At 46.8% G+C, this 17713-nt stretch overlaps 1 protein-coding gene across 1 annotated transcript in view; it reads left to right on the top strand.

Moving 5' to 3' along the window:
* LRRC2 (leucine rich repeat containing 2) overlaps positions 1-17713 on the top strand; it is a 70775-nt gene that overhangs the window by 41687 nt on the left and 11375 nt on the right. The window contains exon 5 of the mRNA XM_033164561.1: positions 7019-7155. Coding sequence (XP_033020452.1) covers positions 7019-7155 — 137 coding nt within the window. The remainder of the gene's footprint in view (positions 1-7018; positions 7156-17713) is intronic.

Genomic DNA, 17713 nt, shown 5'->3' with positions numbered 1-17713 from the left:
CTTTATGCCCTCCGTGTTTCTCTTTCTCTCTTAGGCTTCCACACAAATCTTTCATCTTTACTCCAGCTGCAGGAAAATTGGGACGTGTGTCCTTTGGCTGTGCTGCTCCATGAGTTAGTTGGTTCATGCAAGAATGCAGCACAAAAAACATACGCCAGCTCATACTCCTCCCTGAGCTCAGTGGCAGCACCGGAGAGGGAAAACCGGGACATTCCAAGAGCAAATCAGAAGCTGGGTTGGCTTCTGTAATTCAGGGAATGTTCTGGGCAAATTGGGACACTTGAAGGTCTATTGTATATTTATTTATTTCTGGAGCCATTTTTTAAAAAAATCACTCTCCCTTGTGAGTACTGAGTTGTTGTTGTTGTTCAGTCGTTCAGTCATGTCCAACTCTTCATGACCCCATGGACCAGAGCACGCCAGGCACCCCTATCCTCCACTGCCTCCCGCAGTTTGGCCAAACTCATGCTAGTTGCTTTGAGAACACTGCCCAACCATCTCGTCTTCTGTTGTCCCCTTCTCTTTCCCAACACCAGGGTCTTTTCCAGGGAGTCTTCTCTTCTCATGAGGTGGCCAAAGTACTGGAGCCTCAACTTCAGGAGTACTTCAGAGTACTGAGTTACTTAGTGCTTATTCCTCCAGTTTTCCCACCAGGCTCTCCCTGTGTCTAGGGTTAGGCCCAGGCCTCTTAGTCAAGCTGGCCTTTTTTCTTTCACAGAAAATGCACCACCATCAGTATTTATACATTTACATAAGATTCTTCTTATATAATGATTAGGTGGTGTTGAACCTTCCGTGACATCATAGCAGCTCAGTAAATGGATTGGATGTGTGAGGTGCTCATGGGCAATAAGCAGCAAGCGTCACTTATTAGCATTCATGGAAAGATTCCTTACCTTTCAAAAGGGCTTTAGGTACACAAATGGCTTTATAATGGTCTCTACTTACAGTTTTCTTAACAGCCACTTAGGAACTCTAATGCAGCTTTGCATTTCCACAATAATAACAACACCCAGTGCCTATTAAAAATTAAAAGTTGTACTTTAATTACTGGTTTTAACGTGTTTAATGATGGTTTTTTTTTTAAAGGAAGAAATAAAAATAAGAATAAATCATGACTCAGGAATGACTGGGATGGTGCTGCAGCTACTAATTAAAAGTAAAATATTCTCAGGCATGAAATTACCAGGGAAACTGGATTTCATTACTGCCTTAACTACTACTTCCACTCAGAAGGCACAAAAATACATTGGTTGTATCATCCCCCGCTCGCCCACCCCCCCTCCCGAGGGGCGGCCAGCGCGGGAGGGAGGCGGGCGGAGAGGCGGCACACCAGGGGCGCCGAGGGATTGTTGCGCCACGGCGGCCGATCCCTTTAAGACGGCCCTGGCGTGACACATCACCTGTGGGGGCGTGGCACCCAGCGCAGGTGGGGGGGCTGCTGCAATGGCACCCCACCGGGATGGGGGCAATGCGCTCCCCCCGCCCCCTCTTCCTCTGCCAGTGTTTCCCTCCTCCCCTCCGTGGGTCCTTTAAATATCTTAATCAACTGCATATTATAGTTCATCTGAATTATAATTCTCCAAAATATCCAAAATCTTTATAACATTGCAAGAGCTATTCAAAGCCCGCCAAAGAGTTCAAGTGTTTACAGTGTTCTTTTAAATACAATCTATATTTGTCCCATTCTCAGTTGAAGTTTTGATCCCCCTGATTTTTGATTTTCCCAGTCAATCTAGTCACCTCTGCATAGTCAAGTAGTTTCACCTGCCAATCCGCCTTAGTTGGCATCTTATCCTCTTTCCATCACTGGGGAAGCAACATCCTTGCAGCTGTAGTTGCGTATATGAAGAGTCTTCTCAAATCCTTCAGTATATCTTCACCTAAAATTCCTAAGATAAAGGCTTCTGGTCTTTTGACAAAAGTTATTTTAAACATTTTTAAAAATTCATTATATATCATTACCCAGAATTCCTTTATCGTTTTACAATTCCATCACATATGATATAAGGTGCCCCCTTTTTCCTTACATTTCCAACAGACATTCAAGTTAGTCCTATACATTTTCGCTAACTTACTGGAGGGAACACCCCCTGTCTGAAACTTGGAGAGCTTCTGCCAGTGCAGACCATGTTGAACTAGAGAGACTAATGGTCTGACTCAATATAAGGCAGCTTCCTATGTTCTGATGGGGCCAGCTCTGCCATTAGGCAAAGCGTTCCACCTCAGGCAGCATACTTTGGGTGCTGTGAAAAGGCAGCAAATAGTTACCTGCTTAATTTGTTATTATATTTTCTTCATCAGGCAAAGAGAGATGTGCATGTGGGATTTCCTGCCTTGGGTGCCAAAATAACTTGCCTGGTCTTGGTTACTATGCACCTTGATTTTGGAGGAGGGGGTGTCTTTTTACTACTTTGCTTCAGGCAGCAAAATATCTTCAGAAGCCACCAAATCCACTAAGACCAATAATTCAGAAAATTGTTGGTACGTCAGCACAGTCTCACCTTGCCCTAATTTTGCAAGACAATGATCCTTACATAACCTTGCAGGTGGCAGGGTTTTTGAACTCTGTTTTGTCCCAAAAAAAAAGGCGAAACGGCCAACTACATGACTATTAAAGGTTTTTTCCTAACATTTCCCCTCTAGATTGCAGTTTTAATACTACTTGGATGTAGGTTTACTTCTGACGGCCGCGGTACGATATTCTGTCATTGTGGTTTCTGTGTATCCCTGTGTTTTTATGCTTTGTTCTATGCTATGTTTATGTTTATATGTCTATATGGGCTTATAGCTGCAATAAAATTTCTGTCTGTCAGAAGCCAGCCTTGAGAGCTAGTGTGGTGTAGTGGTTAAGAGCGGTGGACTCGTAATCTGGGGAACCGGGTTCGTGTCTCCGCTCCTCCACATGCAGCTGCTGGGTGACCTTGGGCTAGTAACACTTCTCTGAAGTCTCTCAGCCCCACTCACCTCACAGAGTGTTTGTTGTGGGGGAGGAAGGGAAAGGAGAATGTTAGCCGCTTTGAGACTCCTTTGGGTAGTGATAAAGCGGGATATCAAATCCAAACTCTTCTTCTTCTCTTCTTCTTCTGTAATGGGGCAAGGGACCAAATGGGGATTTTCCAGTTTAGAATCGAGTTCAGCCTCACCTCTGCCTTTGGCCCTTTATAGAATTGGAGCTCTAGTTCATGATTTAGTCCTTCACTTGATTATAGTTTCTCCAGTTCTATGTCAGAGCCAGAGAAGTTTAGCGCTTGGATAGCCTGGTGAAATATGCTTCCTTTTATAGCCGTAGTGACCCAAATTTGCTTCCGATACAACTTCCCACAGCCCCAAAGTATGGTGTGCCTCATCACTTGGCAGAAAAGAGAGAACACCAGACTTTTATACCGGCATTTCCTCCTTTGTGCTAGTCCAGGGGTCTGCAACCTTTAAGACCAAAAGAGCCACTTTGACCCGTTTCCGAAGGGGAAAAAAAACCTGGGAGCCGCAAAACCATTGCGACATTTAAAACAAATATAACACTACATTTTATTTTTAAAAATCCGATTTAAATAAAAAAAAATCGATTTAAATAAAAAAAATCGATTTAAATAAAAAAAATCCATTAAAAAAAATCATTAATTTTTATCCACCCTGGGGACCACTACCAGGTCACAGCCTGATCCAAGGTGGGTTGCAACAGCATACAAATATTTGATTTGTTGTTGGGTTTTTTTAAAAAAATGAGTCCTCAACTGCACACTTGTGTTAAATGTTTGTCCCATGTCTTATTGAAGACTGCTGGCTTTTACAATAATCTTAGTGTCTTTTACCCTTAATATTCCCGACCAGAGGCTATGTTCACCTCTTCCAACCTCCTCTCTTGCTAAATAAAGCACAGAATTGCACCAGAGAAGCCTGTGATGTTTGTGCTGACTTGCATACAGGTGGCTGTAGTAGTTCGTAGTGTTCAAACCTTTTTAGGGGAGTTCCCTGCCCCCTTAATGACAATGGCGATAGATTTTGCACATGAACACAGATCCAAGTTAGGACTCCTCTCTTCCACGCCAACAGGTGCTTTGTCAAGGCTCCCCTAACACACACTCAGGACAGAGGAAAAACTGCAAAACGTCCCGGCCTTGCTCCGGGGCAGACAGAGACGCGCGCCCGCGAGAGCGAGGTCTGAGGCTGCGAGCGGAACCAGGAGCGAAGGAGGCAGCGGCAGGGAAACAGGCGCCGCTTCCTCGACCATTTTTTAAAAGAGGGCTTCCCCCCTCGCCCGCCACCCGCCGCCCCTGGCCCAGCCCGCAGCTGCCTACCTCGTGGTCGCCTCAACGCAGCAGCCAGCAGCCTTCCGAGAGGAACCGCGGCCAGCCCTCCCCCGCGGTCCCACGACCCAACCGAGGAGTCCTGGCCTCCAGTGCCCGTGCGGGGGCGCGTCTGAAGTCCCCCTTCCTGCCCCCATCCTGTCCCGCCTCCCAGCTGCCTCTGGATGCCGCGGGGTCCCACATACCCACCGACCCCGGAGCTCCCCTGTCCGCCCCAAGGCCGCCTCCCACGCTAGGAAGACACCCGGAGCTGGGCAGGGTTGGTCCCGCCAGGCAGGCTCGGGGGGCGGCCTCTCCCATGGGCGCCTGCTTCGGAGGCGGGGTCTTCAAAGTTCCCCCTCCCGCTCGCCCAGCTCCATCTCTTCCCGAAGGAGCGTGCGCGCCTCAGGCGCGCTCCGCGCCAGAGCCCTCGGCTGAGCTGCACCACCTCTACTGCGTCCCCACCGCCTCCGAGCCCCGCTGCCCCGCTGTTCAAGGCCAGGTGATCCTGGGTACGCCCCTGAGCAGCGCCCTCAGCCTCCGGAGGGCGGGCCGCCAGCCAGCTGGAGGGCGGTCGCTGCCAGCTGGAGAAGTGGGCGGGCGTATCCGCCCCGGAGCCGCGGCAGCCGTGTAAAAGAGCCGCATGTGGCTCCGGAGCCGCAGGTTGCTGACCCCCGTGCTAGTCTCTTCTTCTGTAGTTTTTCTAGATGGCTACAGCAGGCTGCAGATGTCGGATTGGTGGAGCATCAAATGTTGCCTTTGTGAATTAGTACATGCCAGGTAATGTGGAGTATAACATTCAAGAGATGCATGGCATGTTGGACTGTGGCTGGGGAGATCTGAGCAAACCGGATTCAAATCCCCACTCATGCCTGAAACTCAGGAGGTGTCCTTGGGCCTATCACTTTCCCTCTTCTGACCTAATTTAGCTCATCCTGGGATAGTTGTTTGTACCATCTTGAGCTCCTCAGTGAAAAGGCAGACAGACAGACAGATCAATAATTCAAAATGAACATACACATTTCATATTCTCCAACACTAGAGAGAATTGTGCTATCGTGCAGTTGTCTTTTATGAGAAACGATCTTTTAAACAAACAAACAAACAAAAACATTCTCAACCCACTAAGAAGGCACTCCAGATTAACTGGGCCAGCCAATTTAATCTATATATATAAAATGCAAGTGTCTCTGCGTCCAGTCCGTGTGTCTCTGGGTTTGCGCTACTGCGCATGTGCCCCAGGGACACAGGGATTGGATGGAGAGAGATCGTGCGCGAGCAGCGTCGGCAGTTGAAGCGGGGCGGTTGAATCCGAATGCCGCTCTCCAGAGGACGAGGGGAAGCCGAAGAGGGAGGTCATGCTGCCGCTCTCGCTGCTGAAAGGCTCCCGCCCCCTCCCCTCTCTTTCCACCTCACCGTACACCACCCCCTTGCGACGGACGCCCTTGGACAGCATCCGGCCGCGGCGCCTCACGCTCTTCCCCCCCTCTCTCCGGCCAGGCGTCTCTCACTGGCCAGAAACACTCATCGGCCAGGCATCGGCGGAGGCGCGGCGCAACCGGCCAACAGCGGCGGACGCCACTGCGCAGGCGCCGGGGGCTTCCACAACGGCTCCTCCATCGCCCTCCCGCACCGCCGCTGATCAAACGGCCGCCGAGCGGCCCGATCCCGGGGCTCCCACTGCGCTCTAGGCCCAGCGGGAAGCCCCCAAAACAAGCGGCGGCGGCAGTGCCGCGAGCCCTCCCGCGCCGCGCGCATCCATTTTGGCTGCAGAGCGGCCTGATCCCGAGCTCCCACGGCCCGCCAGGCCCAGCGGGAGGCCCCAACGACCCACGCCACCCGCGTCCCTTTGGGCCGGCAAGCGGCCTGCTCCCAGGCTCCCGCGGCCCAGCGGGAGGCCCTAACAACAAGCGGCGGCGACGGCAGGGCCGCGAGCCCTTCCGCGCCGCCCGCATCCATTTTGGCCATCGAGCGGCCTGCTCCCGGGCTCGAGCGGCCTGATCCCGAGCTCCCGCGGCCCGCCAGGCCCAGCGGGAGGCCCCAATGAAACGCGGCGTCGGCCGGGCCCTGAGCCCTCCCGCGCCGCCCACGTCCCTTCGGGCCGCCAAGCGGCCTGTTCCCGGGCTCCCGCGGCCCAGCGGGAGGCCCCAGCAAGCGACGGCAGGGCTGTGAGCCCTCCCGCGCCGCCCACATCTGTTCTAGCGCCCGTTATTGTAACGGGCTGAAACCACTAGTTATATTATATTGACATATATATATAGTCTGATGTCAAGCACCATTTTATAATTAACATATTTATTATCTTAAAAGAGGTATTCCCTTCCATTAGAGAATGGTGAATCCTTCATTTAAGATAATGTTTGTGTTGTGTTTAATCTAAAAGTGTAATATAAACACGTGTTGTCACCTTTTTATTTAGAACTATTCCCTCACATGGAAATGTGTACAATTAAACCGTTAATTTATTAATGCAGTTTATCAGCAATTGCATTAGGCTGCCCTGATTCCTCCCTCTCCCCCCTCCATGAAATCATATCAGGTCTGTTTTCCCTGTCTGTATTATGCTGGCTCATCCAGATTTCTCGTTGCTCTGTTGCTTTTCTCCGGGAAAACTCACTCCGTACCACTGAATCGGAAAACCGCTTGGCCCCGTGTTTTCCAGGGGCCTCTTGTTGTTACCGTAGTCATTGGAATTACTGCACAGCTGATCTTAGCTCACTTTATTTTGACAGGCTGCTTAAAAAACCTGCAAGAGCTCAATGTGAGTTTTAATCGCTTGAAGGCTGTCCCTCCAGAACTGGGAGACTGTGAGAATCTGCAAAGACTTGATTTGTCTGGAAATCTAGAACTAGCAGAGCTCCCGTTTGAAGTAAGATTTTTGATTTCGCTTTTGGTATGGTAATCAATTTGGGTGGTGAGATGATGATGACGATGATGATGATATTTTAAGAACCCATGTGATAAAATTGACTTTCGCAAGTTCACGACACAAACGTGTTTTAATGGCAGCTTTAGAATCCATAAAACTGGAAAGCCTTGTTGCTGGAAGAGTAGGCTAGAACAAATGAGTCTCTGTTTTTATATACGACTATGTTACGGCTCTCATTGCGCTAGTGAAAAGGAGAGCAAAATCATGCCAGGAGGTACTTTGTACTGGGCTAATAATAGTGTAATGGGTGTCTGCCAAGAAAAACAAAATTATGCAGACAGCTGGATGCATGCATGCAATCTACTACTACTTAGGCGGGGCCTATTAAAAGCACATGGCCAGGTTCCAAGGCTGCCATCCACAGCAAAACCAAAAATATTTGGCAGAGGTTCAGTTACATACATTTATGACTGTGGTCCAGCTCATATCTTTCTACAAAACACAGAGACATCTCACCATGGAACATTCAGCTCTGTGACAAGATTAGGTGTGCATGCTTAATAGGAGAAGGGATTCATCGTCGTCTGGTCGCATCCATGAGGGAGAGTACAATACTCAGGAATAGAAAGGATTTGCATGTAGAGAGGCCTTCAGCGCCAAACAGGAGAGGCAGGACTGAACCACATGGACCAACAGTTTGATTTTCTACAAGGAAGATACATGCATCGGAAAGAAGTCCCAAACAGAGAAGAATGGCAGATTAAGTTGATGAATTATGCCGAAATGGCAAAAATGGCTGGAAGAATCAGAAACCAGGAAGACCAAAATTTTAATAAGGAATGGGGAAAATTTATAATCTATCTTAAAAATCATTGCAAACAGTTAAAAATGTTAGTAGGATTGGAATAACACTTGTAGTTTAATGGTGAATTTTGGGATATAATGGAGATGTAAAAGATTTGGGTTATTATAAAAGATGCAGGAGGCAATGATTAACAATAGGAACCACAAAGGGTAGGAGGGAAGTCCAGGAGATTCTGTGGAATCTTGTTTTTATGACATATGTTGCATATGTGTTTGTAAAATTTTAAAACTGAAAAACCAAATAAATAAATTCATAGACAGATGCATCCATCTATACATACATGTAGAGCAAAAGTAGATGAGAAATCAGAGATACCAAATTTGCAGATCTCCAGCATCTCACTTGGTATATGCTTTATTTGTGTGCAATATATGTAATACATTGGAAATTTGTTTAAAGACTGACATCTTAAATAGCTTTTCTAATACAGTATATTCCTAAAATTTGCTGTGGAATAATTCATATTTTAGACTTATTGTGACATTTGTGGGTTGGGCAATTCGTTTTGTCAAAAGCTCCTTGATTTAATGCGAACAGTTTTTAGTTGCCAAGCATGTGGCTGCAAGGAAGTAAGATTTTAAGGAATGTGTTTGCAGTCACTGCAATTACCCTTGGAACAGTGCCAGGCCAGTCTAACAAATGTACAGGACAGCAGCAGAAGCAACAAAATTGCCTTTCTGCTTCCTATTTCCACAGGGAAGGCAACACACATATTCCAAGGGTGCTGAAGCAGTGGTCTGTCTAAAACAGAGCCAACATGCCAGAATGCTTTCTTAGGAATCAGGATTGTGGGAATCAGTGCATTAATTCCTAGAAAAACAGCACTTGCCCTATAAGGGCGGTTCAAAAATTCACCCTAGCTTACAATTCTAAGCACACATCAACTAGGTGTAACAAGAGGTATATCTTGGCTCCCTTGAACCATTGGGAAGGAGATGTATTGGTGCCTCTGAAGCTGAGACCATGGACCAGAAACTTAAGAAGTTCATCCCCCCCACACACCTTTTTCGCTCTACCAGTGACTTCTTCCTCAGACACTGGGGTCTGTCTTCCTTCCTTCTCCTTTGTCAGTCCATCTGTTTGCCTGACTTCCTCCCTCCCAGAGCTAGAGTGTAGAGGCACAATTTTTGTACCCCCCCCCCCCGCTGTACCCTTGCCAGGGGCAAACTCGCCAACCCCTAGGTATGCCTCTGTGTGGAACACATTTCTAAGTAAACCTATTGTTCCATGATCAGTCCCTCTGTATAATTTGTGGTATTTGTAGGTGGTGCTGTGGGTTAAACCACAGAGCCTAGGGCTTGCTGATCAGAAGGTCAGCGGTTCGAATCCCTGCAACGGGGTGAGCTCCCATTGTTTGGTCCCTGCTCCTGCCAACCTAGCAGTTCGAAAGCACATCAAAATGCAAGTAGATAAATAGATACCACTCCGGCGGGAAGGCAAATGGCGTTTCCATGCACTGCTCTGGTTTGCCACATAACCCGGAAGTTGTACACCAGTTCCCTCGGCCAATAAAGCGAGATGAGCACTGCAACCCCAGAGTTGTCCGCAACTGGACCTAATGGTCAGGGGTCCCTTTAAATCTGGGATGTAATTCTCCTGAATGTTGTTAATAGGCCATTTTAAAGCACTCTGCTGAGTGTGGTTCTTCCATGCAGGAAATTCAAAAGCTGATTTTAGAATCACTTGTGAAAATGTACTTCAGCCTTCCCAGAATATTATTAATGTTACATAGAATCATAGAATTGTAGACTTGGAAGGCACTACCAAGGGCCATCCAGTCCAACCCCTTGCAATGCAGAAATCTCAGCTGAAGCATCCAAGACAGATGGCCATCCAACCTCTGCTTAAAACACGGGTAGGCAATCTAAGGCCCGGGGGCAGGATGCGGCTCAATCACCTTCTCAATCCGGCCCACAGACGATCCGGGAATCAGCCTGTTTTTACATGAGTAGAATGTGTGCTTTTATTTAAAATGCACCTCTGGGTTATTTGTGGGGCATAGGAATTCATTCATTGTTTTTCCCCCAAAATATAGTCTGGCCCACCACATGGTCTGAGGTACGGTGGACCGGCCCATGGCTGAAAAAGGTTGCTGACCCCTGGCTTAAAAACCTCCAAGGAAGGAGAGTCTACAACCTTCCAAAGGAGATAATTTCACTGTCAAACAGCTCTTACATTTCAGAAAGTTTTTTCTGATGTTTAGTCTGAATCTCCTTTCTTGTATATTGAACAGGTGGGTAGCCGTGTTGGTCTGCCATAGTCAAAACAAAATCGAAAATTCTTTCTAGTAGTCTCCTTTCTTGTAACTTGAAGTTATTGTTGTGGAGGTTCTGGACTCTCCTTCCTTGGAGGTTTTTAAGTAGAAGTTGGATGGCCATCTGTCCTAGATGCTTTGGTTGAGATTCCTGCATTGCAGGGGGTTGGACTAAATGACCCTCGGGGTCGCTGCCAACTCTACAATTCTATGATTCTATGATGCTGGGAGGTGTGAGAGATAGTCAGTCCTGGTGTTATGTGTATTTAATTTATCTAGACCAAAAAAACAAAAACAAAAAAACCCTTCCAGTAGCACCTTAGAGACCAACTACGTTTGTTATTGATATGAGCTTTCGTGTGCATGCACACTTCTTCAGATACCCAATGGACTTCCATTTCATGCGGCTCAATGTGTTGCCTTCCATAGTTCTAGTTACAGGTAGGTAGCCGTGTTGTTCTGCCATAGTCGAAACAAAATAAAAAAATTCCTTCCAGTAGCACCTTAGAGACCAACTAAGTTTGTTATTGGTATGAGCTTTCGTGTGCATGCACACTTCTTCGGATACCTAGATTTATCTAGGTTTGCATTTCTGTATCACGTTTCCTTGGGAGAGAATGCCGTCCCATCTTTGTTGAACCCATATTCCCATTGCTTCCACAAAGAGGGAAGGCAGGGTCACGTAAACCATCTGCCAAATATTTTCACTTGCCCCTGCAATGTTTGCCAAAAAATCTGTCCATCTGAGGAAAGCAGCAGCTGTGTTCTTTTTCTGGGGGAAGGGCGTGGTTTCTGGGGGACTGATATTGGCATAGCATATAATTCCCAATATTAGCAGGAGGGTGTGAAAATGGAAAGGGCAGGTGGTGAGGTGTCAGTTGTCAGAGGAGATTTGTGGAAGCATTAGCACTACATGAGCTTCTATAAATGTTTGGGGGATGCTAGGGCTACAATCCCATGGACCACAGATAGGGGCCGGGCTAAGGCTCAGGGCTGGGCTCGTGGGGGTGCCCCTGGGGGGTCCGGCACCCTGGTGCGGTGCGCCACAAGCCCCTATGGATGAGACGGCCCTGAATGAACCAGAAATCCAAATCTTAGGCCTGGACAATCTGAGACTCACCGGACCAAACTCCATCTATCTGGGCTTGTGCCCTCCAGCATTAAAAACAAGTCATGGAGGGCTTTTCTCACTTCCTTTTAATGTCTAAGAGTTGGCCAAATTTCAAGGAGCAGTCAGGAGCACATCTCCAAGTGCTAATTTTCAATATCAACAAAGGCAAATGGAAAAGAAAAAGATATTTAGAAAAAGTTTGCTCAGTGCTTGTGAAGATTTATTGGATCAATTGCTTCCCTGGCCCTATTCTTTTGGGACTGTTAAGGAGCAGCTCTCGTTACGCATATCTATGGGGGAAACTGTGCCACCCTCATAAAAGAATTCTATTCCAGTCAGGAATCTGCTTACTTAACAATGAGATTATTTCTTCTTCTTGTCAATAAATGTCAAATTTTGGCTAGTATCTTTCAGAGGGTTTCTTTCAGTCCCAACAACAACAACAACAACAACAACAACAACAATTTATTATTTATACCTCGCCCATCTGGCTAGGTTTCCCCAGCCACTCTGGGCGACTTCCAACAAAATATTAAAATACAGTAGTCCAGCCTTTCTCAACCTTGGGTTCCCACATGTTTTTGGCCTACAACTCCCATCATCCACTGCTCCTGCTACCTAGGGATGATGGGAGGTAAAGGTAAATGGACCCCTGACCATTAGGTCCAGTCGCGGACAACTCTGGGGTTGTGGTGCTCATCTCGCTTTACTGGCCGAGGGAGCCGGTGTACAGTTTCTGGGTCATGTTGCCAGCATGACAAAGCTGCTTCTGGAGAACCAGAGCAGCACACGGAAACGCCGTTTACCTTCCCGCCAGAGCGGTACCTATTTATCTACTTGCACTTCATGCTTTCGAACTGCTAGGTTTGCAGGAGCAGGGACTGAGCAATGGGAGCTCACCCCGTTGAGGGGATTCGAACTGCCGACCTTCTGATCGGCAAGCCCTAGGCTCTGTTGTTTAGCCCACAGTGCCACCCGCATCCCTTTTAGGGATTTAGGCCAAAAACATCTGGGGACCCAAGGTTGAGAAAGGCTGCTGAGTCCATCAAACATTATAAGCTTCCCTAAACAGGGCTGCCTTCATACCATACAAGTATAAAAGTTGGATTGAAAGTTCATGATCACAAAGTTCATGATCACATGTTATATTCAAAAGGCACAATGCTGCTTTATGGCAAACCAGATCTGCTATTAGCTGAAGGATAAAAAAGTAGCTTTCCCAGTTGTGAATATATGATTCAGTAATGCTACATGTAAGCAATTGCCATTCTGCTATACCAGCATCCATCAAACAGGCAGATTACATCTCTAACGTATCAGTCATTGAAATGTTGCTACTATAATAGCACATTGCCAAAGATCAGTGTCTTTTAGCTATGCCTTAACATTTACCTCCCATCTTTTCCCTTGACATTTATTTAGCATCTGCCATTGCTATCCAATTCCAGGGCTCCATTTCACTGATATTATCTTTGAAAATGTTCTCAATATTTTCCACCCTGAAGTGAACAATCACTGATTTTTCCCCCTCTGAGGGGAGAAAGCAGCTAACTAGTGTTTTATAGTTTGCAGCATAACTGTATATTTTTGGGGTAAGGTGTGTGTTTGTTTGGGGGGGGGTTATATTTCTCAAATATGAATGTTTGCAAATAAAATTACCTCTCTAAGAACTTCTTGTTTTATGTTTCAGAAAGGTTTTCTTGTTTTAATGGCAGTTTATGTCAAACGAAACGATAGCTTACATTGCAGTAGTTCCTAGTTACATCAAAATATTCTTCTTCTTATTGTTGTTGTTGTTTAGCAGTCTGGTTCACTGGGAAAACAATTCTGTATTAGCTGGTTCTGCAGCCTGCAGAAAGGACACTGAGAAAAAGCGGCAAATAAGGGGCAGACAAACGAAATTATTGCCAGGCCCTGACATCTAATGCTTCATGAGTGGGCTAAAATCATTCTTGCTTACATTTATTTATGTATTATAAAGCAAATATGCATACCCAGGAAGGACCACTTAATAGTTAAAAGGTAAAGGTCAAGGGACACCTGACCAATAGTCCAGCCCCCCACAAGGTCTGAGGGACAGTGGACCGGCCCCCTGCTGAAAAAGTTTGCTGACCCCTGCTTTAACTACTGCCCGGGAGCATTGTGAACAGACTGAGAAATGTGTGAAAGCTCAGGAACGTTTAGGGCATGGGTAGGCAAACTAAGGGACCCAGGTGGCGTTGTGGGTTAAACCACAGAGTCTAGGGCTTGCTGATCAGAAGGTCGGCGGTTCGAATCCCTGCCACGGGGTGAGCTCCCGTTGCTCGGTCCCAGCTCCTGCCCACCTAGCAGTTCGAAAGCATGTCAAAGTGCAAGTAGATAAATAGGTACCGCTCCAGCGGGAAGGTAAACGGCGTTTCCGTGCGCTGCTCTGGTTCTCCAGAAGTGGCTTTGTCATGCTGGCCACATGACCTGGAAGCTGTCTGTGGACAAACGCCGGCTCCCTCGGCCTATAGAGCAAGATGAGCGCCGCAACCCCAGAGTCGGACACGACTGGACCTAATGGTCAGGGGTCCCTTTACCTTTTAAGGCAAACTAAGGCCCGGGGGCCGGATCCGGCCCAGTCGCCTTCTAAATCCAGCCTGCGGACGGTCTGGGAATCAGCGTGTTTTTACATGAGCAGACTGTGTCCTTTTATTTAAAATGCATCTCTGGGTTATTTGTGGGGCCTGCCTGGTGTTTTTGCATGAGTAGAATGTGTGCTTTTATTTAAAATAATGAAGAGAGTTAACAAGGATTCGTCAATATTTAATGATTATTTAAAAAACACAAATCTCCTGACAGAAGTATAAATAAATCTAATAAATAGAGAAGTTAGACCAGGGGTCAGTAAACTTTTTCAGCAGGGGGCCTGCCCACTGTCCCTCACACCTTGTGGGGGGCCGGACTATATTTTGAAAAGAAAAGAAAAATGAATGAATTCCTATGCCCCACAAATAACCCAGAGATGCATTTTAAATAAAAGCACACATTCTACTCATGTAAAAACACCAGGCAGGCCCCACAAATAATCCAGAGATGCATTTTAAATAAAAGCACACATTCTACTCATGTAAAAACACGCTGATTCCCAGACCGTCCGCGGGCCGGATTTAGAAGGTGATTGGTCCTCCAGGCCTTAGTTTGCCTATCCATGGAATATGGCACATGAGTTGAATTTAATTGACTATAGCTTTGTTTCAGAGAGGTAGCCAAGAACTAAAATGATCACAGACCTCTGCATTCTGACATGCTACGAAATGGGCAGTTCACACTAAAACTACAATCAGATGACCTTATCAGCGGATCCTTTTCAATGACAAAAATATAAAAAAAGCAGAACTGAAAACGCACCCATTAATCAAACAACTCTTTCCGTTCAGGGACGTGGCGTCCTTTTCTCTCAGCCAAAACTTTCACTGCCAGAGAGTTGGGAAGCAAAGCAACGGGGGTCTTCTGGAATGTTGCTCAGGCTATATTTTAAAGCAGAATGATTAAGATAAGCAGAAATATAGGTCGTTTGTCAAATAAAGATGACAATTTTGATTAAAAATGAGGACAGCAGTAATGGTGGCTGGGTAGTTTGACTGTCAAATGCGGTATAAAATGAAGCTTGCACAAAGCTTGCATTATAACTGATTCAGAGTTGGATAACAAAGTGCTTAAAAGGGGGGAAATACAGAGGTGGCAGAATAAACTGCCGAGGTAAAAACTGATAAGCTTGGTGCACTTGTTTAAAAATAAAATGTTGCCGAAGGTGCAAAAACCCATCATTCTTCTAAAGGAAATAAAATGTACATGACTTCCTTTATTAAATATACCATTCAGCTGCCATAATTTCCACTGTGTCCTATACCTCAGGGAATTTTTGTTAGCATTTCAGGGAGGGGGAAAAATGAAATAAAAACTCTGTTTGGCTTCCATGCCGTATAGAAGCCAGACACATTTTGTTAAATATAGCCCTACATGAAAGAGCCCAGAGGAGCTGTTCTTTACACAGTATGATCAGAACCCCATATATATTCTGAGGCACAACTAACCCAAGTTTCTTCTCTCCCGCTTTAGTCCGTTTCTTCATATTTCTTTGTCACATTCCATTTCCAAGGGATTATGAAGTAGAAGGGAGGCACTCTTTGTGGTATAAAACTAAGAAAATTAGGAAAACCAAACAGCCCACAGCAGGTGTGTATATATGCATCCCCCCAAGTCAGACCATTCGTCCAGGATTTAGGTGAAGTTGCTTATAGAAATGCTTTCTTTGGCACCCAAATAATTGCACACTCTGCAACAGAGATCACTTAAAAGGGTTAGAAGAGCAGCATCGAAATAAACTGCGAAGCAAGAAAAGATTTTGAATACCAGAGAGAAAGAAACAGGAACAAGCACCCATACTTACAGATCCCCTTTGTTGTGGTGGCACTGTGTTTCAGTGATTCTGCTCCCACCTTTGGGACTATTCCAGAAAACAGCTATTGCGTGTCAAGGTCCCCAAACCACCCCTCAAGTAAAACACACTTCACACCTGATATAAGTTTTAGGTTTTTGGCATTAATTTGGCCACAACTTTATTGAATACAAAATAAGTGAGTGGTTGCTTAGGCATTGGTTAAGACTATCTGTCCCTCTGGGGACAGAACTGCCATCCACCCGCCTGTGGAGTCAGTATAGGGGAAAACACTTTGGGGAGAGAATGTGCACCCGTTCTCCCCAAATGCTCCCAGGGGCTCTTGCGTGGGCCCTGTCCCCCGACCAGGGGAAACGGACAAGCACGGTGAGCCCCTGGATTCCTTTAACGGAATTCCCCTTGCAGCAGCAGCCTTGAAGGGGCAACCACAGCCAACCTGCCCCTTCGCAGAATAGGAGGGGCAACCACAGCCAACTCTGCCCCTCCTCAACCAATTTATAACCAATACCTAACCGCCAACCTTACAAGTTGTGACTAATTGCTACGCAATAGGCGAAAACCAAATGGCACCAACCAATCAGCCAAATGGAAAAATTCCTACCAGGCCCCTGCTCCAACGCAGACGACCCCATGACAGGCATAGCAAGGTCAATGCAGAGGCCTAATAACAGGGCAGGAGGGCGGGCGATCCGATGCACGAAGCCAGGAGTGCTCCGACACTGAGTGCAGGGTCATTTATAGGCTCTGGACTGTCCATCAACAAGTTGCAACATATGAATCTCCCCAATGACAGCCAGAGCCCAATCACAGTAGCGGCCATCCATACAAACCCGCCCAGCAGCAGAGGGGTGACTTGCTAGCCCCCACCGCAACACATGCTCTCCATGAAGGAGAACACGCTTTGTGGGAGAGGGACACTAGTATCAGACTAGCGCACCACCAGAGTTTCAATTTCAAATCCATAAATCTTAGCCATAAAGCTTACAGGGTGACAAAGCTTATTACTCTCTTCCAGGCTAACCTGCCTCATAGGCATAGATGACAAAAGGGGGGGGGGAGGAGACACCTGAGTAATCATTCAGACCAGGCTTCCCCAAACTAAGGGACTCAGTTTTCCGGCCTGCCACCCACTGCCGCCGCCCGCTGCCACCACCCATTCTTCCTGGTGTGGTGCGGCGTGGCACAGCTGGCCACTTTCGGGTCAGTGGAGCACCAGAAATAGCTTGTGCGCACGCGTGCAAGCGTCATTTCTGGTGCACTTATGGGCCAGTGGAGCACCGGAAATAGCTTGTGCGCGTGTGCACGGCCTCTGCAGACCCAAAAGTGCACCGGAAATAGCGCGTGCACACTCCCCTGCCCTCTGGCCCACCGCGCGATCGGCGCTGGAGGAACTGGCCCGAGGCTGGGTAAGTTTGGCGACCCCTGATTCAGACCAGTCAGTCAATTATCCACTATATTTCCCATGTACTATTTAGTGAGTGTCTTATTAGTTGTGAAATATTATTCATGTCGTTACAACTTCATATTCACATTACATAATTTTTTTGCAGTCTAGCAGTTGGCCTGGGATGCTGAAATACTTGGCAGCTTCTGAAGGACATCATGACTGACCAGGACTTTTTGAGATAGGAAAACAGGGATCTTCTTACAGGGGAGGAGGTGACAACTAGACCACTGACATCTGCTTGACCTTTATATACTTTTGCTGCTGATAAAGTCCTTTTCTGCCGTTCGGCATTTGACTTGAAATATCATCTTGCTACCAGAAGTCTCTTACTGCTTGCTTGCTTTTCCAGTTCGATATTCAGAGTTCATGACACAGCTTCACACACCCAGCAATTATGGGTGATTTTATTTTGTTTCTTGATAAAATCAATGCCGTACCTATCATTGGTAATTTGCACC

This window comes from Lacerta agilis, chromosome 11 (assembly GCF_009819535.1).
Source record: "Lacerta agilis isolate rLacAgi1 chromosome 11, rLacAgi1.pri, whole genome shotgun sequence".
Classification (NCBI taxonomy): Eukaryota; Metazoa; Chordata; class Lepidosauria; order Squamata; family Lacertidae; genus Lacerta; species Lacerta agilis.
This window is presented reverse-complemented; position numbering and strand designations above follow the sequence as displayed.